The 27,649-nt window shown below is 39.4% G+C and overlaps 1 protein-coding gene across 3 annotated transcripts in view; it reads right to left on the bottom strand.

The window, feature by feature from the left end:
• SLC10A7 (solute carrier family 10 member 7) overlaps positions 1–27,649 on the bottom strand; it is a 355,475-nt gene that overhangs the window by 128,870 nt on the left and 198,956 nt on the right. For all 3 annotated transcript variants that reach the window (XM_049905447.1, XM_049905445.1, XM_049905446.1), the window contains exon 6: positions 1,684–1,719. In XM_049905447.1, the coding sequence (XP_049761404.1) occupies positions 1,684–1,719 (36 nt within the window). The remainder of the gene's footprint in view (positions 1–1,683; positions 1,720–27,649) is intronic.

Below are 27,649 nucleotides of genomic sequence, written 5' to 3'. Positions count from 1 at the left end.
TTCTTGATAAAGTGTCAGATTTAAATAACTAACATTTACACTGCTCTTTTCAGTTTATAATGTGCTTCAACATAAATGAACTCATTTCATCCTTATCATAATTCTCATTTTACAAAGGTGACAAGTGAGGCTGAGAAGGGGTAAAGAACTAATTCACTCTAATATAACTGGCATTGGCTGCAATTTTACCAAAATTTTATGCTTTTTCACCATATCATGCTGCCTCTTGACAAATAAGATGTGAAGGAAGGTGAACTCATTCCTTTCAAAATGACTTTATAATAAGAAACGCGTCCCTGAAAGGTCTGCAGTTCAAAACTACCAGTGGCTCTGGGGGAGACAGATGTGGCAGTCTGCTTCCTTAAAGATTTACAGCCTTGGAAACACCATGGGGCAGTTCTACTCTGTCCTATAGGGTCGCTATGAGTCAGAATCGACTCGATGGCAATGGGTTTGATTTTTTGATTGCACATTTTTGGTTCCAAATTAATGCAAATATATACTTGAGTTTCCACTGGACTCATGCACACTATGAATTGGTAAAGTCCAAATTCGTGAGGTTTGTTATGCTGAGGGAAGTGATTTGATGATTGGACTGTTCTCCTGTGTCAGTATGGAGACAGTATTTTTCATAAGGGGAGGGCAGACTGAGGATTATGTACCTGGTAGTAATGTCTTTCATGAAAGATGCAGAATCCAACTGCTTAGTATTTCTATTCCTCTCTATTTCCTACACAGCTTGTAAGAAATGAGGTCCCTCACTCTATTACTCTAATTGAATTCCAACTTGGGTAATTATACTATAATTAAATAAATTTTCCCCACAGTTTTAACTCACTGACAAATAGTGCTAGTCAAACAGCTACAATTCATTCCCAGAAATGTATCCCCACTACATTTCAGTGATAAGTGATTTATATTTGGGACATGTGTGTCTGAAAAAATATGCAGTTCATAAAATATTTTAGGTATCATTCATGATTACATATGCTTTGCTCAGCATGAGCTAACATTAATTTCTATTATAATCTTTCATCTAATTTTTCATATGCATAGTACCCAAAGAAATAAGACAGTTAATTAGCATTGCTTGTTTTCAGAATGATTTTTGTTTGATTAAACAGTAGCTTGTAACTACCTGTATTTTTTTTTTTCTAAAGCACATCTCATTATCCCTGGGAGATAAACTGGGGTAAGTGTTATTATTTCCCATTCTACAGATGAGAAAATTGAGGCAGTATTCTCCAAGGTAAGGAAGCTAGTTATTATTAGTGCCAGCTGTGGAACTCAAGCTTCCTCTGGTCCCTGGCCCAAGGCTCTTTCTGTCAAATGCTATCAAACACTGGGCCACTATCACTCACTTTAATTTTACTAATGAGAAAATAAAGAACAGCACATTTTTGACCTGTATTATAGGCCATTAATTTGCAATAATTAATGATTTAACCAGAAGTCAAAGGCCCAAATAACTGGGTCCTGATGCCATCCTTGAATCTGGAGACTACGAAGCTTCTTTGTGTCTGAATGTTACTACTTCGTACAGCTCAACTGGAAGAACAGTCCAAAACGTGATGCAAAGTGGTGCAAAAGGATTCAAATTTCCATTTTATTCTAATAACCTTTCTTAAAGGGTTGTAGATGGCTTTTAATAAAAGGTATTAAAGACAAGATCAAAGTACTCACAAATAGCAGCAGTAGCAGCGGTGTTATAACGATGCCCTGAAAGAAATAAAAGAAATGATGATCATTTGTCAGCATGGAAAGCAGGGCACTTTCTTTGCCATTTTAAACTCTGATGCATGGAAATGCTTACCCTTCTCACTTTGGTTTAATAAAAAGATCCAATCTTGGTTCTCCCTACAATAATGCCTTAGCATCTCTATTACAATTATTTGTATTTGGCATCATTAAAAGTACAACCACCTATCTTCCTTAAACTTGTCTTTCCTTTTTGAAACTTAAGTTCCCTTCTACAGTACATGTGTATTATGGGGGTGGAAGCTGGTGGCTGGCAAGCTTTCTCACTCTATGGCTTTCAACTCTAACTTGGATAAAGTGCCCCTTTTCAAGAGAAGACAGGTGGTTTAGTCCCAGTTGGGCTCCTCTCCCGAGCAAAGACCACGTCAGTTGTGATGAATGAGACGTCGTGATTTTGTAATGTGAACTGATCTCCCCTAGGAAATGAGCTGGGATCTTAAAACTCATTTCACTTGATTAGACTCCATGTCTCCATGGTGGAAGGCAAGTCTTTCATCTAATTTAGCCACATAGGACCACCTTAGTCCCTCTGCCTCCCCTAGGCAGAACCGAGCAAAAGATTTGTTTTCTTCAATGACAGGGAACAGTGTGAGGCTGTTGCCGATGAGGCAGGATACAAGCTTTTCAGTTTCTTGAAGGTAAATCTTTAAACTAGGTGTTTGGTTGGGAGTTAACATGACAGGCTTCAGTTTTAGAGCTGCACATGATTATTCACCCCTCTTAGCTGTTCCTTTCTCTCTCAACACTGCATTATGATTTATACAAGAAAAAGCATTTCATATTTTTATTAATGAATTCTACTTGGAACTTTAAAATTTCAGAGAGTCTGAGGGTGTGTGTGTGCGAGAGAGAGAGAAAGCGAGAACGAGTGAGAGAGACAGAGGAAGTGAGAGAGAGAGAGACCAAGACCAGATTGTGCCCAGGATCCAGATCTGGGACCACTTCTTTCATTTTGGAAAAAAGACTTTTTGGTATTCATAAAGAAGTCCTTTTGTCACTAAATTCTTTTGGATGTGGCCTAAAAGGGACTGGCTTACCTTATATGAACATTAATACCATGACTTTCTTGAACACATGTGAATATCCACATACAGACTTGCTTAATTATCAAATAATAGAATAAACGCTTCTTTATTGTATAAACTTTTGTTTATATATAAGTGTTATATTTTTAAATCTATTCATTAAAACATGTATTGTGGCTTATTAACTCCTGGTGTTTATGAAACAGGTTCTCCTTAGCACATTTAAGAGAGTTAAATGTGCTAACTGCAAAAATAACATGTAACTACTTCTTCCAGTGGCACAATATATGTAACAGACTTTGGGGGACACCTCTAAACCCTACCAGGTCATGTTGTTTAAACTTTACAAGGCCAGTGTCCCACATGCTCACAAAGAAATGAGAATGTCTTGTTAACTGCAGTCCATGTGGGAGCCAGCTGATTAAACATATGATTAAATACACTGATGCAATGCGGACAATGGTATGAAAATGGAGGTGATTGTTTCTCTTAGAGAAGTATGACAAGGAGGAGACAATGAGCAAGGTTTGAATAGTTAATGGAAATTGACCCAGCAGAAAAGTGCTAAGGGTATTCCAGGAAGTGGGAAGGTATAGCAGCAGGATGGATCTTTAGGGGGTTGAACAGGACAGGAAGGAAAATGTGAAGTGAAGTGGTTAGAACCCAGATTGCCAAAGGCCATGTATGCCACGGCAGGGAGCCTGAAACTGATCCTATCAATAGTGGGAAACTATTGGAGAGCTAGAGTGAAGGCGTAATGAGTTAGTATATACTTTAGTAAACAAAGAAAGGATTTGACTTAGTTTATATATTAATGTAACCTAGCCAAACAGTTTGACCTTTGTTACGTTATCTATGGACTTACCTAAATTCATGTAAAGGATAACAGAAACATGCATTAATGTTAATTATGGAATATCAGTAACACTAATAAAGCATGTAAAAAACTAGACATGATATCTGTGATAGGGCAAGAATTTTTACTCAGAAGCTTGAACATTGTCTCAGTTATCTAGTGCTGCTATAATAGTCGAAATACCGCAAGTGGATGGCTTCAACAAAAGAAGAAATTTATTCTCTCAACTCTAGGAGGCTAAAAGTCTGAATTTAGGGTGCCAGCTTCAAGGGAAAGCTTTCTCTCTCTCTGTTGGCTCTGCTGGAAGGTCCTTGTCATCAATCTTTCCCTGGTCTAGGAGCTTCTTGGTGTAGGGATCCTGGGTCCAAAGGACGTGCTCCTTTCCTGGTTCTTCATTCTTGGCGGCATGAAGTCCCTCTCTTCTCTGCTCCTTCTCTCTTTTTATATCTCAAAAAAGATTCACTCAATACACAACCTAATTCTGTAGATTGAGTCCTACCTCATTAACATAGCTGCCTATAATCCTGCCTCATTAACATCACGGAGGTAGGATTTACAACACATAGGATAATCCCATCAGATCACAAAATGGTGGACAACCACACAATACCGGGCATCATGGCTAGCCAAGTTGACGCGCATATTTTGGGGAAACAATTCAATCCATAGCAAGCATTATCACCATTCTGGGGACATTTAGCTTTTGGAGGAATCAATGCCACACTGGTGTTGTATAGTGTGTGGGGATCCATGGTCTTCCTGATCCCCAATTCTTTTTTTTTTTTTGCAATAGTGGGGTAGTAATAGTATTAGTAATACTATTAGTTATATTAATGGTATTTTGCTTTAGCACTTTCATGATATTTCAAAATTTGATCTTCCTCTATTGAGGGAATTAGATTACATATTGTTGTTGTTGGTAGGTTCCCTCGAGCCAGTTCTGACTTATAGCGACCCTATGTACAACTGAATGAAACACTGCCTGGTCCTGTGCCATTCTCACAATCGTTGCTATGTTTGAGCCCATTGTTGCAGCCACTGTGTCAATTCATCTCATCGAGGGTCTTCCTTTTTTTGCTGACCCTCTACTTTACCAAGCATGGTGTCCTTCTCTAGGGACTGGTCCCTCCTGATAATATGTCCAAAGTATGTGAGATGAAGTCTTGCCATCCTCACTTCTAAGGAGCATTCTGGCTGTGCTTCTTTCTAAGACAGACTCGTTCATTCTTCTGGTAGTTCATGGTATATTCAATATTCTTTACCAACACCATAATTCAAAGGCATCACTTCTTTTGTCTTCCTTACTCACTGTCCAGCTTTCACATGCATATGAGGCTACAGAAAACACCATGGCTTGGGTCAGGTGCACTTTAGTCCTGGAAGTGATATCTTTGCTTTTTAACATTTCATAGAGGCCTTTTACAGCAGATTTGCCCAATGTCATTTGATTTCCTGACTTCTGTTTCCATGAGCGTTGATTGTGGATCCAAGTAAAATGAAATCCTTGACAACTTCAATCTTTTCTCTGTTTATCATGATGTTGCTTATTGGTCCAGTTGTTAGGATTTTTGTTTTATGTTAGGTGTAATCCATATTGAAGGCTGTGGTCTTTGTTCTTTATTAGTAAGTGCTTCAAGTCCTCTTCACTGCAAGCAAGCAAAGTTGTGTCATTCTCGTAATGCAGGTTGTTAATGAGTCTTCCTCAAATCCTGATGCCTGGTTCTTCTTTATATGGTCCAGTTTCTCAGATTATTTGCTCAGCATACAGACTGAATAAGTATGGTGAAAGGATACAACCCTGACACGCATCTTTTCCGATATCAAACCACAAAGTATCCCCTTGTTCTGTTTGAACAACTGCCTCTTGGTCTATGCACATGTTCTGCATAAGCACAATTAAGGGTTCTAGAATTCCCATTCTTCGCAATGTTAACCATAACTTGTTATGATTCACACAATCGAATGCCTTTGCGTAGTCAACAAAACACAGGTAAACATCTTTCTGGTATTCTCTGCTTTCAGCCAAGATTCATCTGACATCAGCAGTGGTATCCCTTCATCTATGTCTTCCGAAACCAGCTTGCATTTCTGGCAGTTTCCTGTCAATGTCTTCTGCAACTGTTTTTTAATTATCTTCAGCAAAATTTTACTTGCATGTAATATTAATAATACTGTTCAATAATTTCCACCTTCTGTTGGATCACCCTTCTTCGGAATGGGCACAAATATGGATCTCTTCCAGTTGGTTGGCCAGGTAGCTGTCTTCCAAATTTCTTGGCATAGATGAGTGAGCACTTCCAGCATTGCATTTGTTTGTTGAAACATCTCCATTGGCACTCCATCAATTCCGGGAGGCTTGTTTTTCACCAGTGCCTTCAGTGCAGCTTGGACTTCTTCCTTCAATATCATTGTTTGTTGATTATATCCTCCCTCCTAAAATGGTTGAACACTGACCAATTCTTTTTTGTACAGTGACTCTGTGTATTACTTCCACATCCTTTTGATGTTTCTTGCATCGTTCAATATTTTGCCCATTAAAAAAAAAAAAAGAAAACCTAACCTGTTGATGTCGAGTCGATTCCAACTCATAGTTACCCTTTGGGGAAGAGTAGAACTGCTTCATAGGGTTTCCAAGGAGCAGCTGGTGGATTCAAACTGCCAACTTTTTGGTTAGCACCCATGCTCTTAACCACTTGCAACTCGTGGTTCGATTTTTTTCGTCAGTTCTTTCAGCTGGTTAAATATTAACCCCATTTTATACATGATAAAACTGAAGTTCATAGAAGCCAAGTAACCAACCCAAAGTCATAAAGCAAATAAATAGCAAAGGCTGGACTTCAGCCTGCTTCTTCCAACTTCAAACTCAGAACTACCCACTATACCATTAGTAACTAGGTAGCAGATGTCAGTGACCAGTACAGTTTTCTACAGAGTTCTGCTTATGACATCTGTGTTGGTATTAAGTGCTGTATGATCTTGGTCTCAAAATTAATAACCTATTCTTAGTGATAACCTCATTCTGGAAAGAACAGTTTTCTCTGCATATTTTTCTGCCTGAGTACTTCAAGTGTATAGTCACCAAAAAATACTAGTTTCTTTGCAGGTCTTCCAAGGAGTTATGATATTTTTTTCCTAATATATTAAGTTTCCTAGTGATTAAGATGTACTTTCTAATTCTGGATTCAAGAGCCCTCATTATTTTCTCAAGAATGACTGTTCAAGTTCATTAACTAAGACTGAATTATTATGCAATGTTGAAGCCTATTTTTCAGTTGTATTAGGGAATGAGTTGGCCACAATGTCATTAATTCTGATATGAGCATCATAATTAAGTTTTTGTGAAGTCATTATAATTATTAGTAAGATAATAAGAACTAACACTTGTGACAAGTACTATGCTAAGGATTTTATGTATGTTATGTAATCCTTAAAATAACCCTATGAGGTAGGTACTATTATTATTCACATTTATTAGGTAAGGAAACTAAGCCTCAGAGACCAAGTGAACTAGTAAGAGACAGTGCCAGGAACTGAATCCATACCTCCCTGGACTCCAGGGCCTGTGGTGCTCTTGCAGGGTGTAGATAAAATCCTTGCGATCTTAAGCTGTTTCCTCAGGGTTATATTTTAAGAGTAAATCTGAGAGGGGCTTCAGTCTCTGTACGTCTTTATGATGGCATGAAACAAATGGAGAAATAAACCTTGATGGGACATGGGGAAAGTGATTTTGATACATTTTTTTAAGTCAAGTTTTTGCAAATATCAGTGGTACAAAGACTGAACTAAAAATTTAAACTGTGACAGCAATGATCATTGAAAGTCAGAAAGCCCAATAAACATGTAATATTCTCTCAAAATAGGGCTCAATTTGATTTCTTTCCATCCTATTTCCCAAGCAAATCCTAAAAAACGTAATGGATAAAAACCAAAGAGGCAGTGGATGAGCAAGCACTTCTGGGAAAAAAAAAGTCACCTCCTGCCTTCCAGGTTCATTGTCTATTGAAAAACTTAAAACCAAACAAAACCATTTACACCTCCGATGTGAATGACTGGGTGAATGCATTTCAATGATTTTACTGGAAAGGGAAAAAAAGTGTCAACTCTGAGACACTGAAATTTAGTTAAATTAAAACACAGCCAAAAGAAAACAAAAACAACAAATTTCTTTCAGCAGTTATACTTGAAAAAAGGAAAACTAAAGTGAACTTAGGATCTGTTTTTAATAGAAATTGTTATCAAAGAGTTTACTGCAACAACTACCATGCTCACACAGATAGTAAAAGTGACTTAGGTTTTTGTCTCCAGGGTACTGAACACAAGTCTTAGAAATGGTGCTTTTTGTCTCCTCGACATTCTCATCAATGACGGCTGTGCCTGTGTCAGAGGACTTTCCTGACAGAAAACTCTCTGCATCTCAAGGTAAACAAAGCCTCTGGCTGAAGCTCTCCACAAAGTGAAAGCTTTTTCTTATGCTCATCCCAGTCCACTCCCATTGCAGCCCAGTTTTCCCCTTGGAGCAATTTAACTAGTTTTGCCTCTAGTTTGTCACTATTGTTGTTAGTTGCTGTTGAGTCAATTCCAACTCGTGGAGACCCCATGTGTGCACAGTAAAGCTTCTCCATAGGGTCTTCAAGGCTGTGACCTTTCAGAAGCAGATTTCCAGGCCTGTCTTCCAAGGTGCCTCTGGGTGAGTTCAAACTGCCAACTTTTCAGCTACTAGTCAAATGCTTGACCATTTTCACCACCCAGGGACTGTTTAAGAATGCCATTGTGATGGACTATATAATCCCCATTTCTCTAATCTCTTTGGAACCCACTTCATCATTCTGCTCGTTTCCGCATTATTCAGTTAAATAAATGTTGGACGTGTTCATTCTACATTTCTGAGAAAGTCTTGTTTTTAACCTTTTGAAAACTGTACTTTGACAAGTCATTTACTCTGTACCTTATACTTAAACAATAAAGAGAAGTTCATTTTAAAAAATAAGATTAATGTCAACTAAAAGCTACAGGCTGCCTTCATATTTTGTCCTGTGGTCAGTATATAGTGATATCTTTAAAACGTAGAGAAAAGTTTACTCTTCAAGAATGAAATTGTATTGCACCAAAACGTGATAAGTGAGATCAACCAGTACATCTTATACAATAAAGTATAAGGAGATCCATGGGGGATTTTGGAGACAACTAAATTTAAACAAAATGTTCAAGGTTTATGGTCTCCAGAGAATATGATCCTGGAAGCATGGATATCAAAATATATACAGTTAAGTAAACTGTACAGACAAAAGAAAGAGGCATTTGGAGCCTAGGGAAGGGAAGATTGGAAAGTGGTGGTTGGTTGGCAGATGACGGTCTCTACTCCCTTCTCTGCCTATAGTTTTGTCTTTAAAACTGGACCTTTACAGAGTGAACACCTAAACACTCCCAAACTTAAACTTTAACAGCATGTTCACAGCTCCGTCAAGGGAAGAGGGTGTGCTAACAGCTAACATGACCAATCTGGTTTCTTTATCAGGCACTGTACACTATAGTGTAGATGGCTGCATCAAATTATTTGAGCTGGATAACACTAGCTACCGAAACCATCTAGTTAATTCTCCCTAGTCTGAGTCCATGCTTACCAAAAATACTTTTAGTAACAATTTTGTTTTCCAAGTAGTTTTTCTACAGGAAGAAAACACACTGACTGCCTGACATCAGCCCCCTGGAACACGACCACACTGGGATGTGCTAATAAAAATGAGTTTCTGGATCTGCAAAGCTAAGGAACTATTCCAGGACTGAGGTGACTCCATTAAGGCAATGTTGCCCTGTGAGGTTTTTACATGAGTGGCAGCTGGCTTGTCTCAATGACATTACATTTAATCAAACAAACAGTTATTGAGTGCCGTCTATGTGTCAGATATGATTGGTGCTGGTGGAAAAAGGTGAATACAATGGTCCATGTCCATAAGGGGGTTCCCTTATAGAAAGCAGCTCTATTTTGTATTTTTCTAACTTCAACACTTCTATGAAAAAAAATCTCTATCATCTTATTCTCAAAAGATTATCATTTCCTCAGACCGAAATTGAGGACTTTATATATATTCATATTAAATTGTTACTAGAATGACCTATTATCTTTTTAGATCTCGATCTGTCACTGATACATTCAACAGATATCTATTTAGTCACTACTACACCAGGCCTTGTTAGTGAGGAATGGTGATGAATGGAGCACACATACTTGGTGCCCTCGAAGTTTTTTTTACAGGAGACAGACAAGTAATGACAATTAGACAATGAGTATTTAGAGATGAAAATCCCAGCATGCTATGAGAGTGTTTAATTGGAGGAGGGGGATAATTAGGATGAAAATGGAAAGGAAAGTAGGAGTTAGCTAGGCAAGGGAGAGATAGAAGAGAGGAAGAGGACAGAGAGAAAACTTAGGCAAAGAGAAGAGATTGCATAAAGGCTTTGGAGGAAAGAGAGAATACAAAAACACCGGAAGTGGAGAGGGAAGTGTGAGGCAAAGTTGTGAGATGAAGCTAGAAGCCAAACTAGAAGGCCTACTAATCCATGTTAAGGAGTTTGGGCTTCATTTCAAAGCAAGGGAAAGCCACTGAAGGGATAAATGCAGGCACGGATGTAGGGGAGGGGCCTTGTGGCAACGGCATAATGATAATTGTGTTTAGGGTAAAAATCACTCTGGGTACAGCTTAAAGAATAGATTAAAGGGGAGGAAGATTAAAGGGAGGAAGACTAATTAAGAGGTTGTGCAGAAATTCAGGCAGGAGTTCATTTGGGCTAAGATGATGGAACTTCAGTGATCAAGACAGACATAACAGATTCAAGAATTATCTGAGAGGCAGACTGGTTGATTAAATAAATATGAAAGGTGATGAAAAGGAAGGAAGGAAGGGCAGTTTCTTAGTTTTTGGAATTAAGTGTCTCTTGATCAAATTGGTACATTCTTGAGCCAATTATTGAGACAGGGGAGAATAGGGAAGCAACAGATTAATTTTTCTTGGAGAAGATGATGAGTTTGAGGTGTTTGCAAGGCCTCCAATTAGAGATATTAATGACAGTACTAAAGATATTATGACATTATAAAGACCAAAGAATTGATGCCTTTGAGTTATGGTGCTGATGAACAACAGTGAATATACCACGGACCTCCAGAAGAAGGAACAAATCTGTCTTGCAAGAAGTGCAGCCATAATGCTCATTAGAAGCAAGGATGGAGAGACTTCGTCTCATGTACTTTGGACATGTTATCAGGAGGGGCCAGTCCCTGGTGAAGGACATCATGCTTGGTAAAGTAGAGGCTCAGTGAAAAAGAGGAAGACCCTCAATGAAATGGATTGATACAGTGGCTGCCAACAATGGACTCAAGCATAACAACAATTGTGAGCACGGCTCAGGACCGGGCAGTGTTTTGTTCTCTTGTGCATAGGGTTTCTATGAGTCGGAACAGACTCGACAGCTCCTGTCTTAGGCTGGGTTCTCTAAAGAAGCAAAACCAGTAAAGCATATAAATACATATAGAGAGACATTTATATCAAGGAAACAGCTCACACAATTGCAGAGACTGGATTGTCCCAAGTTTGTGGATCAGGATAGAGGCCTCCCCTAATTTGTACAGCCACAGGAGCTGGTGAGCCCAAGATCAGCAGATCAGTGATCAGGGCTCCCACTCACGGGCTGTGAAGGTCGATGAATTCCAAGACTGGCAGGCAAGACTGCAAGGTTTCTCCTGGTTCACCTAGCTGCAGGGGTTGGTGAACCCAAGACTGGCAGGTCGAGAAGCAGGACTCTTGCTTGCAGGCTGTGAAGACTGAAAAATCCCGAGATCGACAGGTAATCTGCTAGCTCAAGTTCCAAGAACTGAAGGTCAGATGACCAGAGATAGCTGCTGAATCCAGAACAAGTCAAAAGCCTTGGCAAAGCAAGCAGGAAGGAAGTAGGTGGCAGGCAGTCAAGAGATGAAGGCTGAGGGGGCGGAGGGCCACCACAGGTCCTGCCCCCACTGGTGCCACTCAGCAGATTCCATCATGGGGGTGACTACACATCAAATTTCAACAGTGAAGTGATCACAACATTATACAAGTGCCAAAACAGTGAGACTCATGGCCCAGCCAAGTTGACACACAATCTTAACCATCACAGTGCACCCCCTGTCAACCTGGCACCTGTACACATCTCCCCGACCATACATAATCTCTGAATAAAGACAAAGTCATACTTGTGCCTAACATGATACAACTAACACATGTACAACTGAAAACACACTAGCCCCATTTACATCTTATATTTTATAAGTGAAGAAAACAAAAATATCTGATGCACACATACAAAACGGAAATACTCAAAAGAGTTACAGTCCTCATTTCTGCAACTGGTCACGTGGCCATAACTGGTATGTAGAACTACCTTCTCCCACCACCCATTCCATATTCCCTTTGCCCTCAGCAAGCACCTCAGCTGGTGGTAGTTCTTTGCCTGGGCTGGGCCGGTGGGGGGCGGGAGGTGGTTGACCGAAACCTTCATTCCTGAAGGGTCTGGGCTATTAGTCATGTCGGAATTGGGTTGCTGTAGTTTTCCATTGACTTTACTCACAGGACATGGTAGTACTAAGAGACGCCTTAAGAGATCTCCTGCATTCCAGATATACTCTTCTTTACCTCCATTATGTAATATCAATCCAATTTTCTCTTGGTAATCAAGGTCAGTGACACCAGCCAGTACTGTAACTTCTTTCTTCGCCTGTTGATCCAGAGGCATAAGGAGCCCAAAGTGGCCAGGTGACATTCTTAGCTTTTAGTTCAATGGAATCAGTGATGTGTCTCTAAGTGGCAGCATTCTTCCCTTTGGAACTAAGACCTCCAGACCTGTAGAGCATAAAGTCACGGGGACAGAAAGCAAAAATCTTGCGAGTAGGTCACTAGCGGTAATAGTGAGTGGTACCACATCCATTTCTACCCCTTGATTTCTGGACCCATGAATCCTGGGTATGGGAGAAACAGCACCATATATTGGATGCTGGTTTAGAGCATATGCAATCTCCTGGAGAACACTGCCCCCGCACTGCAAGGTACTGCCACCTAGCTGGTGCCGTAATTGTGTCTTTAGGAGGCCATTCCATCATTCTGTCAAGCCAGCTGCTTCAGCATGATGGGAAACATGGTAAGACTAGTAAATTCTATGAGCATGGGCCCACTGCTACACTTATTTGCTGTGAAGTGAGTCCCTTGATCAGAGGCAATGCTGTGTGGGATATCATGATGGTGGATAAGGCATTCTGTAAGTCCATGGGTGGTACCTTTGGTAGATGTATGGCATGCAGGGAAGGCAAATCTATATCCAGAGTAAGTGTCTATTCCAGTAAGGACAAAACGCTGCCCTTTCCATGGTGGAAGTGGTCCAATGTAATCAACTTGCCACTAGGTTGCTGGCTGATCCCCTCAAGGGATGGTGCCATACTGGAGACTCAGTGTTGTCTATCTTAGCCATCTGGCACTGCTAAAACAAAAATACCACAAGTGGATGGCTTTAAGAAACATAAATTTATTTCCTCACAATAAAGTAGGCTAAAAGTCCAAATTCAGTGTGTCAGCTCCACAGGAAGTCTTTCTCTCTCTGTTGACCGTCTCATCAATCTTCCTCCAGACTAGAAGCTTCTCTGTTGTGTAGGGACCCTGGGTTCAAAGGACACGCTCTGCTCCCTGGCACTGCTATCTTGGCGGTACGAGGACCCCTGTCTCTCTGCTCACTTCTCTCTTTTATATCTCAAGAGTCTGCCTCAAGACACAATCCAATCTTGTAGATTGAGTCCTGCCTCCCTAACACAACTGCTGCCCATCCTCCCTCATAAACATCACAGAGGCAGGATATACAACATGCATATATAGGAAAATCACACAATACCAGGAATCATGGCCCAACCAAATTGATACACACATTTTTGGGGGGACATAATTCATTCCACAACAGCACCTAACAACAACACAGATACTATACATAGTTGGATATACTCAATTATAGCTGAGGAGAGAGCCTGGAGAGGAGATATAGGTAAGTGAGTCCTTAGAATATATTTGGTGGCTAAAGCCAATGGGAATAAATGAGATCATCAAGACAGAGTGTGTCCATGAATAGATATATGCACACCCAGGTTCACTGTAGCACTGTTTATAATGGCAAAAGATGGAAACAACCTAGGTGCCCATCAACAGATGAATGGATAAACAAATTATGGTGTGTTCACACAATGGAATACTAGGCAACGATAAAGAACAATGAATTCTTGAAACATCTCGTAACATGGATTAAAAGCTAGCTAGCGGCCACCTAAGATGCATCGATCGGTCTCAATTCACCCGAGGCAAAGGAGAATGAAGAACACCAAAGACACACGGAAAATATGAGCCCAAGAGACAGAAAAGGGCCACAAAAAACAGATACTCCATCAACCTGAGACCAGAAGAACTAGATGGTGCCCAGCTACCACCAATGACTGCTCTGACAGGGAACATAACAGAGAGTCCCTGATGGAGCAGGAGAAAAGTGCGGTGCAGAACTCAAATTCTAGTAAAAAGACCAGACTTAATGGTCTGATTGAGAATGGAAGGACCCAGGGGACATGGCCCCCGGACTCTCTGTTAGCCCAAAACTAAGACCATTCCCAAAGCCAACTCTTCAGATAAAGATTAGACCGGACTATAAGACATAAAATGATACTGGTGAGGAACGTGCTTCTTAGCTGAAGTAGAAACGTTAGACTAAGTGGGCAGCTCCAGTCCAGAGGCAAGACGAGAGTGCAGAGAGGGACAGGAACTGGTTGAATGGACACAGGAAATACAGGGTGGAGAGGAGGAGTGTGCTGTCACATTGTAGGGAGAGCAACTAGGGTCACATAACAACGTGTGTGTAAGTTTTTGTATGAGGAAGTGATTTGAATTGTAAACTTTCACTTAAAGCACAATAAAAATAAAATAATGTACAATAAAAAAAAGAGAGGTAGAGACAGTGTGTCCAGTGAGAAAGGAAGGTTGCTAGGGCAGAATCCATGTGAAGAAGAGAAACCTACAAAGGAAACTGGAAAGGAGCAGCCAGAGAGTTAAGAGGAAAACCAGAATAGTATACTGCCATATAAATTAAAGGACAAGAATGTTTTAAAAAGGGGGACCTTGTCAAGATGGTGAACTGCTACAGAGAAAATAAGTTAAGGAGTATAACTGAAGCTCAGAAGAGCCCTAGAAGAAAAAATTTCAATGGCGTGACTAGTGGGAAGTTAAATTATAAAGGATTGAAGTTGAGAAAGAGGAGGGGAAAGAGACAGATTTGGACAATTCCCTTAAGTTTAGCTGTAGAGAGGAGGAGCAGTAACTTAAGAGGAATGAACGTGAGGTTAAAACAAACAAACAAACAAAAAAAAAACAAACCCACTGCTGTCAAGTCGATTTCGACTCATAGTGACCCTATAGAACAGAGTAGAACTGCCTGAAAGGGTTTCCAAGAAGCGGCTGGTGCGTTTGAACTGCCGAACTTTTGGTTAGCAGCCTGAGCTCTTAACCACTGCACCACCAGGGCTCTGAATGTGAGGTTAAGGAAGTTTGTTTTTGTTTTTGTTTGTATGCTTTTGGATGGGATAGACTTGAGTATTTTCAAATCTTATAGCAAAATGTCAAAAAGGGGCAGGGGACTGAAGGATTGAAAAAGGATTATATTGATTGTACCTAAGGAGGCAGAAGGGAAGGATTTCCAGAGCCCAGCCAGAGGGTTTAACTTTAGGGGTGGTATACCTCTTCATTGTAAAAGGAGGGAAAAGGATAGAGTGGGTGCAGGTGAAGATGGGCTGTTTACCTGATGTCTCAAAGTTGAAAACATTTTCACTTAAGTTTCTCTGTTTTCTCCTTTAAATAGAAGTGAGAAATTTTACTGAATAGAGGGGGAAGTGGATACAGAGTGGGAAAAGTCAGCGATTGGAAACCTGTGTTGTGACTATTGGGAGATGGTGTCAAAACTGTGAAGCATCTGAGATTTTACCCTACTTGCAAGATAACAATTTAGTCTGCCACAGTATCATGGATGCTGACAGAAGACATTAGGCTCCTAGGTGACCGTCAAAGGACTATTACTCACGGCACACAAGGCAGCTTAAGCATGATGTCAGCCACAGTTCCCCCTGCCCCCAAGATCCATGGGGTGACACAGAGGGGATCAGATGGATGCTAGCACTTGCCTTGGGCTGCATTATAGGAGAGGAATCCTTACGTAGGGAACCCAAATCTTTTATAATGAGCGGGAAGCAAGTCTGCCCTTTGCTCTAGAGGGAGACATTAACTATATCATCCAAAGCTTTAGAGGTAAGCAAACTTGCCCTTTGCTCTGGAGGAACATATAATTTCTATCTTTCAAGGCTGTTCGCTATACAAACATCCTCAAAAAGACACTTGAGAACAAAGGACAGTCAATGCCTCTGCTCGCAAGACATGCAGAAATGTGTCCTAGAGACTCATATAGGATTGTCTTTCAACAAAGGAAATAGCCAGCAGACCAACCCAGCTGACATTGGTCATCTAAATACATAAGTTTGCAAATTCATTACCGCTGCATTCAAATATCACTGAATTAATGTCTTCATATGAGAAAATGATAATCAGATACTCATTTTGAAATAACAAGAAAAACTTCCCTCCAAGATGACACCTCTAACACCCATTGGACACTATCATGCAAACAGGTAACCCATAATTCTCTCCCTCTCTTTTTATAAATGGAGGAATTAGCTAAATGTCTTTCTGAAATCTGGATCCCTACTACTCAAAACATGGTCTGAGGACCTGTAGCATTGGTATTACCTGGGGGCTTGTTAAAAATAGTTGAATTTCAGACCCCTCTCCAGGCCTACTGAATCATGATCTGCATTGTAACAAGATACCTTGATAGCTTGTATGCACATTAACATTAAAAAAGAACTGCTCTATGGTGGGATGCAGACCCCAAATTCTCATAAGACCAGACTTAATGGTCTGACTGAGACTGGAAGGACTCCGGTGGTCATGGCCCCCAGACCTTCTGTTGCCCCAGGACAGGAACCATTCCTGAAGCCAACTCTTCAGACATGGATTGGACTGGACAATGGGTTGGAGAGGGATGCTGGTGAGGAGTGAACTTCTGGGATCAGGTGGACACTTGAGACTAGGTTGGCATCTCCTGCCTGGAGGGGAGATGAGAAGGTGGAGGGGGTCAGAAGCTGGCAAAAAGGACACGAAAAGAGAGAGCAGAGGGAGATGGCAGGCTGTCTCATTAGGGGGAGAGTAATTGGGAGTGTATAAAAAAAAAAAATTGGGAGTGTATAGCAAGGTGTATATGGGTTTTTGTGTGAGAGACTGACTTGATTTGTAAACTTTCACTTAAAGCACAATAAAAATTATTAAAAAAAAAAAAAGAACTGGTCTAGCTTCTAGAGCAGGGATAGGTAAACTCTTTCTGTAAAGGGTCAGAGAGAAATATGCTGGGTTTTGTGGGCCAGTCTCTATACAGTCTTTGTTGCAACTATTCAACTCTGTCATTGTAACTGGAAAACAGCCAAAGACACCAAAAAAAAAAAAACAAAACAAAAAAAAACCAAACTTGTTTCCATCGAGTAGATTTTGACTCATAGCGACCCTCCCTATAGGACAGAGTAGAACTGCCCCATAGGGTTTCCAAGGAGCAGCTGGTGGATCTGACCTGCTGACCTTTTGGTTAGCAGCTGAGCTCTAAACCACTGTACAACCAGGGCTCCAGCCAAAGACAATAGGTAAACAAATGGACAAGGTCAGACTTGGCCCAAGGGTTCTACTTTGTCCACCCCTGCTCTAGAGTATATCTTTGAATAGCAATTATACTTAAAAAAGAAATTAAGTAGTAAAACAAACTTTTTTAATGAATTGGTTTTTATTGACTTCATGCTGGTTTCTAAATATCAGAGAATGTTCCCTTGCTTATAATCTACTATTTAATTACTCATTCTTCAATTTTTCTCTAGACACATGTCAAAATTACCAGCTAATACTGTATCAAATCCACTTTCTTCCTCTTTTTGATATTTGCAATGACATTTGCACATCCCTAGCTGCTGATTCTACTCCTTTTTTCTCTACGATTTGTCAAAGAGAGCGATTCAGCAATCTCAGATGTTAGTTTTCTCAGGGCCCTGTGAAGTAATTTGTCTGGGCCAGCAAAGAGAGCCTGCTTTTCTTGGGCCTGCTTCCCTTTTTGCCAATATTGACTTTACCATTTCTAATCTGAAGATAGTGCTCCTTGCCAAGGTGATGGAAGCAAAGGGAAGAGGGACAAATTCAGGACACTGAACAGCAGGTAGAAGGTGTGGAGTTCTGGGTTCTAATATACAGAGATAAAGATAAACACCGTCACATGCACGCTGTTAATGAGAACTATCAGAGTGAGATCTGCGCTAATGCTGAAAAACAGTGTTTAGATTTGTGATTTATCTTTTTAGTTTTTAACGGAAAAAAGGAATCTTCTTTTCAGGCCATGTAAACTCATAAGCCTGTACTGAAACTATCAACTATTAATGTCAGTGAAAATGTTGGCTAGGCTTCGTTTTTTTCTAGGCCAGGTTACGACTGATGAAAACCATTTGAAATTTGATTAAAGCCCAAAGCAGGGTAGATGTGGAAATATTCTATATTTTCCAAAAATTTTCATGTAAATGTCTTTTAAGTTGATAGTATTAACATATAATAAATAATTTTCCAAAGAAGCTTTTAAAGATGCTTATCTGTAGAGTGTATAATAGGACAAACAGAAGTAAAAAAAAATTGAGTCAAAATGCACAGGCTTTTGTACCTGAAGAACGATCTGCCAGCGTTCATTCCAGCCTGCAGGCCTCCACTGTGGGTTTACAGCCTCATCTACTGTGCTGCGGTTTTACTTTCCCTGGGAATACATTTGGCAGCCTAGTAAGGATCCTTAGTCACACTGCACACATCACACACGAGACGCACAACTATCCTAAAATGCCAAGAGGATGGTCCTACGTGAACCAATGGTCAGAAAAGTTTTTATGGCCTGAACCCTATTCATAGGCACTTTTGGATTCTTTGTTTCAGTTGATACCAAATACCACTATCATAATAAAAACCAAAATAATGACTCTATAGGACAGAGTAGAACTGCCCCATCGGGTTCCCAAGAAGCAGCTGGTGAATTTGAATTGCCGACCTCTTGGTTAACAGCCAAGCTCTTGACCATGTGCCACCAGGGCTCTACAACTACTATAATGGCAGCCAACATTTATTGTAGTCATACTGTTTACTAGGAATTGTGTTAAGTGATTTATAAACATTACCTATTTTAAAGTTCCAATAAGTAAGTTAATTATCCTAATTTCACTGGTGAGAAACAAGGCTTAGAGAGACCAGGGAAACTATGGGAAGTACCAGGAGGAAGAACCCAGTAAAAGGAATAACGACAAAAGTTGAGAGGTCTGGAGATCATCCAAGGAAAGTAAAGTTGTTAAAAAAAAAAAAAAAAAAGAGCAAGTTGGAAATTTAAAAGAAAAAAAAATTAGGAAATGGGTTATAGAAAAAAGATATAAAATAGACACTCAAAACGAAAGAGGGTCAAAAATTACATTCATAACCTATCAGCGGTGTAAGAATATAAGAAAATAACGCACCAAGTTGCCTCTTCTAGGTCACTGGGGTAACACTGGGCATTTTTCACTGACTGGCTTAAAAGAGTTAATGTGTCTCCGCTAACAGTGCCCGGCATGTAATTGTTGTTGTTAGTTGCTATAGAGTTAATTCTGACTCATGGCGACCCCATGTGTGCAGAACAGAACTGCTGCATAGGGTTTTCAAGGCTGTGACCTTTTGGAAGCACATTGCCAGGCTGTCTTCTGAGGTGCCTCTTGGTGGATTTGAACCTCTAACCTTCTGGTGAGTAGTCGAGTGCTTAACTGTTTGCGCCACCCAGGACTCTGGCACAAATTTTTGTTATGTGAATCAATGAATGAGTGAATGGGTGTTCATAAATGCTTTTCTCAGGGAGAAGCATATCCATTTGATGAGAAATACACACTTTCTGAAATGCTATAAAATGCCTAAGTTTGTAATAATAATGAGACTAGCTGACAATCACTGAATGCCTCCTACATGTGTGTCTGAAACTGTTCTAAAAGCTCTTAAAAAAAAGCTCTTAGCCCGTATTAATTCATTCAGTCCTCACAACAAACCCGTGAGGAGCAAATAGAGGCACACAGACATTAGAAGAACTGTATGAAATTATCAGACAACGAGTGGCAAATGGGAAGCAAAGCCATGCAGTCTATCGAGATCCAGAATCCAGAAGTCTCTACCGTTATGCATTTATATTACAGTGGTGAAGAGTTCTTTGAACATTTACAGAAATCAGAGAATTCTAGCTGAAAAGGACACTAGAGATAACTTGCTGCGGCACTTTATGGATTGCCAAATTGAAGTTCAAGTAGGCATTGTTTCTCACCCATTAGTGTTATGGAAACACTAGGAATAGCAACTAAGTGTCTCAAATTCTCTGCTCAGTTCTTTATTGACAATACCTCCCTGACTCCTACAAACTAGTTGAGTAAAAGCAAAACTCACATATGAGAGAACTAAAGCCATTATTCAGCGCTATATTATTTATCATACACATAAGGCAAAAACCACTTAGATAATGAAATCAGAACAGACTAGAGAAGAAATTTTTTAAGGAAATCCAGTCTTGAAATGGGTTCCCTTCTCCCCCCAAAATCGGCCATGAATTGACAACAAGGCTACGTGAGAACATTTTTAGGGAGGGCAAAAGCAATGCAGAGACGTGGGAGACGGAGAAGAGGATGAGGGCTAACCAGGATAGAGGAGGGAGGTGATGAAAGGTGATTTGGTGAAGGAGCATTTAATGTAGGTCTCTGATGTCAAAATAAATTTCTAGAATAACTGTGAACTTATTTTCTTTTAAATAGGACATTCCAAATAATGGTTTAATTAAAACTAGTGTCTGGAACTTTAACACAGGCAAACAAACAGAAATCCAGACCATGCCTATACAGTGAAATGAACAGGCTTGGCACAGCTCATCCGTTCCTTCTGGATGTGTCCAAATGACAGCACACGCTGCCGTTAGAGCTAGCTGTGACGGTCGATACTGAGTGCAAAGATGGACAAAATGAATGGAGACAGCTGCATTGCCCTTGCCTTGTCTCATATATTCATGGTCTGATTTGCCCTGTTTTTTAATAATATTCCTGAGCCAGAACCATTCTTACAGCTTAGAAAACTGAACTTTGTGACTCAAGGAAAAATCAGTCAGGGGGAGGTGGATTAACTACTGGTCCTAAAAAAAATTTGTACCTTATGTGAATATCATCAGTGCACAAATCCTCCCACCATCACCAGGGCAAAGATTCCCATATTCACACTGACTTTCGGGACTCTCTTTTTGCTTTCCCTCCCTACCCCCTGCCTATCGATGTCAAATTTTAAAACAGGTTTTGCCTTAATAAGATGTTTTTTTTAATATCAGTGAGTAGAAGAGAAACATACAACGTGATATGCCTTGGGGTCTGAACAACCTAAAGATGGTCCTCCCTAGGGCAGTCCTACCCAAAGCCTGACAGAACTCCCAGAGACAGGAGAAAAAGCAACCAGGAGGGGAGAAGAATGTTGGTGAATGCATGTTGCTCTTTTATAATCATGTGTTTTTTAATACAAAAGTTCAATAATTAAGACAGCAAGCAAATCACTTACCCATAATCAAATTTCATCTTATGACCCAGGAAGATGCAAAGGAGCTAGCCAAAAAAAAAATTTTTTTTGTAGAGTGCTTAGATTTTGACACCCAAAATTCTTGTGGTGAATTCCTAAAAAGTCCTGACTCATTTTTGGTTGTATAACTATATACACTAATTCCCTTTAGTGTTTCAGTACTCATCCCTACACAATTATTTCTAGACCTAAACTACTGGGTGTTGTCGCTAAGTAATTTCTTAAAAAGGGACAGCCAATATTTTCACGCAGGAATGGCTGTGTGTGTGTGTGTGTGTGTGTGTGTGTGTGTGTGTATACCTAGTCACATCAGATATTTACTTTTAAATGCACTCTGCTAAGCACTTCAATATATTTGGAATTTGAAAGTGCCAGGGTATGAGAAGTGATTGTCTGGCAAATCACATCAACGAATTTAACTGAGAGTCTTTAAGGAAATGGAAACTCTATGTCACCATAATTTTTCCAGTTCCCCAGTAGAGGGCAACTTCTACACACTTTGACAGTTTTAAAAAAAAAAAAAATCTATGCATACCAGCACGCTACTAAGAACCACTGTATGTTTAAAACAAAACAATACCGTTTATGCCTGTGAATGGATTGTCACTGACAGCTAACTATAAAATGTCATGAAATTTTAAATAAGTAATTAGGGATTGAGTATATTTAGTAATGAGTAATTAACACTTTATGATTAACAGGAGTGTAATTGCAGGAACTTTAGAAGTGGCTTTCATTTAGGTCACTATGGTAGAATTATCAGTAGAAAGGCAAGTGATCAGAGTACTACTGTTCTTTAGTAGTCACTTTGATTGAATTTCATTATGACTGAATTCCAGGTATAGATAGTGTGATGCATAAAGTCTTCTAGTAAGAAAAGGCAAAAAAGAAAAAAGGAAGGAAGAAAAGAACACAGCACAAATATTTGAAAGTATAAATGAACATCTTTGTTATACAAACTCTGAAAAAATTCTTATCAGTGTTCATGTTTTAAATTACATTAGACATAAGAAAGTAACTGTACATATATATTTATATATATGCAAATAGTGTAAAATTCTACTATAATACATTTCATTACTACACCAATCTGGACACGATGTGATATGTTCATATTCGTTCATTCAACATTTATTCAATGAGCACTTACTATGCGCCAGATACAATTCTACAAGTCCAGGATCAGTGTGATAGAACTAACAAAATTATTTCCCTCCTTGGAGCTTACATTCCCCATAACAAAAAAATAATGTATCATAATGCCATTGGCTGCTAAATGAAAGGCTGGGAGTTTGAGTCTACCCAGAGACGCCTCAGAAGAAAGGCCTGCCAATCTATTTACAAAAAACCAGCCCCTGAAAACCTTGTGGAGCACAGTTCTACTCCGACACTGTGGGGTTGCCATGAGTTTGAATCGACTTGAAGGCAACTGTTTTTTATAAGATGGATGCCTACTTTGTCTCACAATGCCAGTTTTGTTTTGTTTTTTTAATTAAAAAAATTAGGGATTATTTTTAATACAGAGAAATATTACAAGGAAAAATAAAATGGTTCATAATCTTAATGCCCAAATAATCCTTGTTCTAAAATAAAGCAATACATAAATCTGATTAGAAAATTTTAATTATATAGACAAGTACAAAATGAAATATTCCCCAGAAATATCCAACATTAAGTTTCTTGTGAGTCCTTCCAGAAAATAATACACTAGCATCTATCAATCCATCCATCCTTCCATCTAAAACCACCAAGCCTGTTGCCATTGAGTTGATTCCCACTCATAATGACCCTATAGGACAGAGTAGAACTGCCCCACATGGTTTCCAAGGCTATAAATCTTGGAAGCAGACTGCCTCATCTTTCTCCCATGGAGTGGCTGGTGGGTTCAAACCAATGACCTTTTTGTTAGCAGCTGAGTGCTTAACCACCACACCACCATTTAACCTTCTTAAATTATTCAAATGTATACAGTTTTCTTAAGACAATCACATTATTCTACATAGCTTTATTTTTCCTCATTTCACTATATTTCCTAGAACTCGTTCCATAAAATACACAGGTCCACCTTATTCTTTAACTCATTTTTTAACGTAGAAGTATTTTATAACAGTCCATCTCTCAATATTTTACAACTGTAGTTTTAAAAGGAGTTACACAATTTTGTGTGAAACAGGTAAGAGCTGTGACATATGCTGTTAATTAGTCAAATCTATGAAGACTGCAAACGCATAGGCTTTAAAAAAACACAAAACCAAACCCGCTGCCATCGAGTCAATTTCGACTTATAGCAACCCTACAGGACAGAGCAGACCTGCCCCACAGGGTTTCCAAGGAGCAGCTGGTGGATTCGAACTGCCCACCTTTTGGTTAACAACTGAGCTCTTAACTACTGTACTACCAGAGCTCTGGGCTTTAAAAAAAAAAAAAGAACCCTGGAAAAATTACCTTTAAGTTATTATAGAGCAGCAAAAGCATAAATAAATAAAATAAAAGGAATAAGCAGATTCTCTGGATAAAAAATCTTACTACAACTCTGTTAGATAACATACAATGTAACAATCTTTTAAAGTGCACCTTTGAAAGTGAATTACTAATTTTTGCAATTACTGTTACACAATATTTTGGGTTACACAATCACCATTTTTTAGAGTTCCACCTAAATTTTTCAACTAAACATGTAAGAATTACTTTATGTCATTCTATTTCTAACACTGTTTACACCATGTTTTTATTTTAGTTCTGTATTTGGAATTAAAATGTGATCATCAGAATTTTTAAAGCTATAAAAATATTATGCAAAATAAATATCGGGCGCTAGGTGGTGCTGTGGGACCTTCCAGATAAACCAATGCTGAGAAGTGTGATTCTACATATTTAAATGCACAGAGAGAATATTTTTTCTAGATAAACCAATGCCACATAAATAATAAAAGTCGCATGATGCAAAAACAAAGTTTTGACAGATGATGTCTTTCAGGAAGACTTCACCCCCTCTCACAATTACATAGCCTAAACTCCATAGGGTCGCTATGAGTCGGAATCGACTTGAGGGCAGTGGGTTTGGTTTTTTTTTTTTGGTTTAAACTCCTTTGTTAAGCTATTAAAAACATCTTTATAAAATAAACGTCATCTTTGAGGCATGTTTCTCAATCATTGTTTCCCACTTGCGATTAAAGTTATTTTTATGTCCAAGTATAACAAAAAATATCAGTAATTACTAATTCTTGTAAATTTTTTTTTTCTATTAGGGGAAATTATATTTCTTATGTCACAGTATGTATTGCAATCTTCTTGGCTTCTATTTTTCTATCCCCCCTAGATGTGACTGCTTGTTGTAGGGCTGCTAATTCAAATGCTGACAGTGGCCAGACCACATGGTAAGTGTATGGCTGGAGCCACGTGTAAAATAATAGGGAGTGGGAGGGACCTAGCAAACATGGGAGTATATGCATTCAAATTCAGATGAAAAACAAAACCAACACACACATGCACGTGCGTGCGCGCGCGCGCACACACACACTCGAGAATCTGTGGCCTATATTTGGCCAGTGAGCCACTCATTTGCAACCTCTGATCAACATAACCCCAACCATTTATCCACGAGCAACATATCTTAATAGAAAATCCAAGAATTTCAATTCAAACTAATAAGTACAAATGATTTTTCAACTGTCCTGGGTTTTTTATTTGTTTTAATCACTTATGTATGTCCCTCTTTAAAGAACAGACATTACTAATAACTCAAGAGAGAAACTATAGTGCTCAACAGTATTAATCACCCCTGATGAGCTACTGGCCCAAGGAGAAGTGCAGACAGATTGGCAGCCTTCTTTCATGCACATGGTTTCTCTCTGTCTGCAGGTACTTTTATGATTGTGGGGAGGCAAAAAATAAGTACTTACTATTGGACAAATAGAAATACATGATTAATATAAATAGAAAAAGAACAGAACTTATTCCTAACAGTAGTGATAGTGCAATTTAATATTATAGGTCGAAGGTGTGATTAAAATGAATTTTTAACGAATGCAATGAGCTCTTTAAAAGAATGCCATTCTTTAAGTTTGCCACTGAGAGAAGCCAAACCCATTTTAAAATGATGCACCACTGCAAACATTTTTAGCTCCCTTCAGAGATAGCTTATGTGCCACATGATAATACAAAGTCATGTCATTTCTGAACTGGAGAGCAGAGATTAACAATCCTCTCGTTACTTCAGTTACACTTCACAAATCAGCTCTTCCTGAAAGACTAACACAAGGAAACCTGCACGGCTCGGCGAAGCTGTGTCATAGAAAACTAAGTGACCTGATTCTCACAGGAACAGATAAGCAAATCACAATTTACTTTGAATGGTGAAAAAGCCTTACACTAGCAACCAAGGTAAAAAATTTCAGGAATTTCAAATATTGCCCAAGCACTCACAAGAACTTCTGCTGATACTAAAAATCACTTGGAATTTTCAGAGAATTTATGGGTTCAAAAGCAAACGCTGGGAAGAAGTGGTGAAAAGCCTGAAGTCTTTCCGTTTATTTTTGAGACGGCCTAAAATGCCATCTTGGATAAGATTCTTTTGGCTTAAAACGCATCATAATTTTAAAACTGCATGCTTTCTTCAAGAACGGCAGTTCTCACAGTGCAGTCTGGGGATCCTGGGGTCCCCAAGACCCTTTTTTTTTTTAGTCTGGGGATCCTGGGGTCCCCAAGACCCTCTTAGGGGTCAGTATGACAAAAGCTACTTTCACAATACTACTAAGATCTTATTTGCCCTTTTCACTTTCTTTCTCCCACAATTGTACAGCGGAGTTCTCCAAGGCTACATGAACTGTGATACCGAAACAGGCTGAAAGCAGAAGCAGGTCGGAGACCCCAGCTGCCTTGTATAAAGCCAGACATTAAGGAGATTCGCAAAATGCACAATAATGGCACTCTTCTCACTACTTTTTTGAAATTATAGTTATTTTTCATAAAAATATGTACATTCACAGGTAATGGGGTTTATTACCGTTATTTTTAATGCATTAACACATAACAATGCTATCAGTTTTAATTTCGAATATGGTAAATACAGATAAACACATAAATGAAAGCTCTCTGTAGTCTTCAACAATTTATAGGAATATAAAGGGGTCCAAAATTTTTAAAGTTTGAGAGCGCTGTTCTTCAGATAAGCCGTTCACATCTTAGTCTAAATGCCATTAGTGTACCTTCTTCCAAATACTTTTACGAATCTAAAGGTTCTATCCAAATGAGACTTTGGTTAGAAGCAGCAGGAGGCACTTTTATAGGTAAGGCGGGGCTATCTAGATTGAGGGCTCCGGGCTGTAGATGGAATGACTGGGGTAGGAGAAGGAATAGCAAGGCAGTCAGAAGGGTGCAATGGCAAACATTCTGTTTACAAAATTTGGCTCCATCTAAAATTTTTTTTTAAGAAACATTCATTTTTCTCTTCCCTCTTGTACTTTGGGAGGCTCTAACCTAGTCTCCATACGGCAATGATTTCCCACTAGTCTTTAAAGATTAGTATTCTAATCCTGGCCTACAACACCCTGCATGATCTGCTCCTGCCTGTCTCTTCACCTCCATCTCTCACAGTTTTCCACTTGCTCCATGCTCCATGGAGCCCAAGTGGCACAGTGGTTAAGAGCTGGGTGGTTAATCAAAAGGTCGGCAGTTCAAATCCACCAGCCGCTCCTTCAAAACCTTATGGGGCAGTTTAACTCCATCCTGTAGGGTTGCTATGAGTTGGAATTGACTGGATGGCAAGGGTTTTTTTTTTTTTTTCTCCATGCTCCACCTGCGGTACCCTTGGTCCTTGTCCTTGATTGGCCTACTTTCTCTCCCATCTGCACATCTCAGTTCCCATCAGCCACCAAGGAAGGCTTCCTGCCAGTACCCATTCCTCCTTAAAGAACACCCTGTGGCATCACGGATCTCCTTTGCAGCACTCACCACAGCTGCAGTTTAACATTTACTTGTGCTTCTTTCACTAATGTCTGTCTCCTTTACAAGACGGTAAGCTTTACGAGGGCAAGGACCTACTAATTTTCACTCCATTTTATATTCCCTGTACCTAGTAAAACGCCTGGGACATAGTAGGAGCTCAATTAAACTTTAGAATTAAGGAATAAATGGTTCCTTGCTTCTAGAACTGATTAATATGGAGCCTTTGGTTAAGAGGTTAAGAGCTCATCTGCTAATCAAAAGGTCAGCATTGGAATTCACCAGCC

This window comes from Elephas maximus, chromosome 13, assembly GCF_024166365.1.
Source record: "Elephas maximus indicus isolate mEleMax1 chromosome 13, mEleMax1 primary haplotype, whole genome shotgun sequence".
Classification (NCBI taxonomy): Eukaryota; Metazoa; Chordata; class Mammalia; order Proboscidea; family Elephantidae; genus Elephas; species Elephas maximus.
The sequence above is the reverse complement of the archived record's forward strand: the minus strand, read 5'-3'. Positions and strand labels throughout refer to the sequence as shown.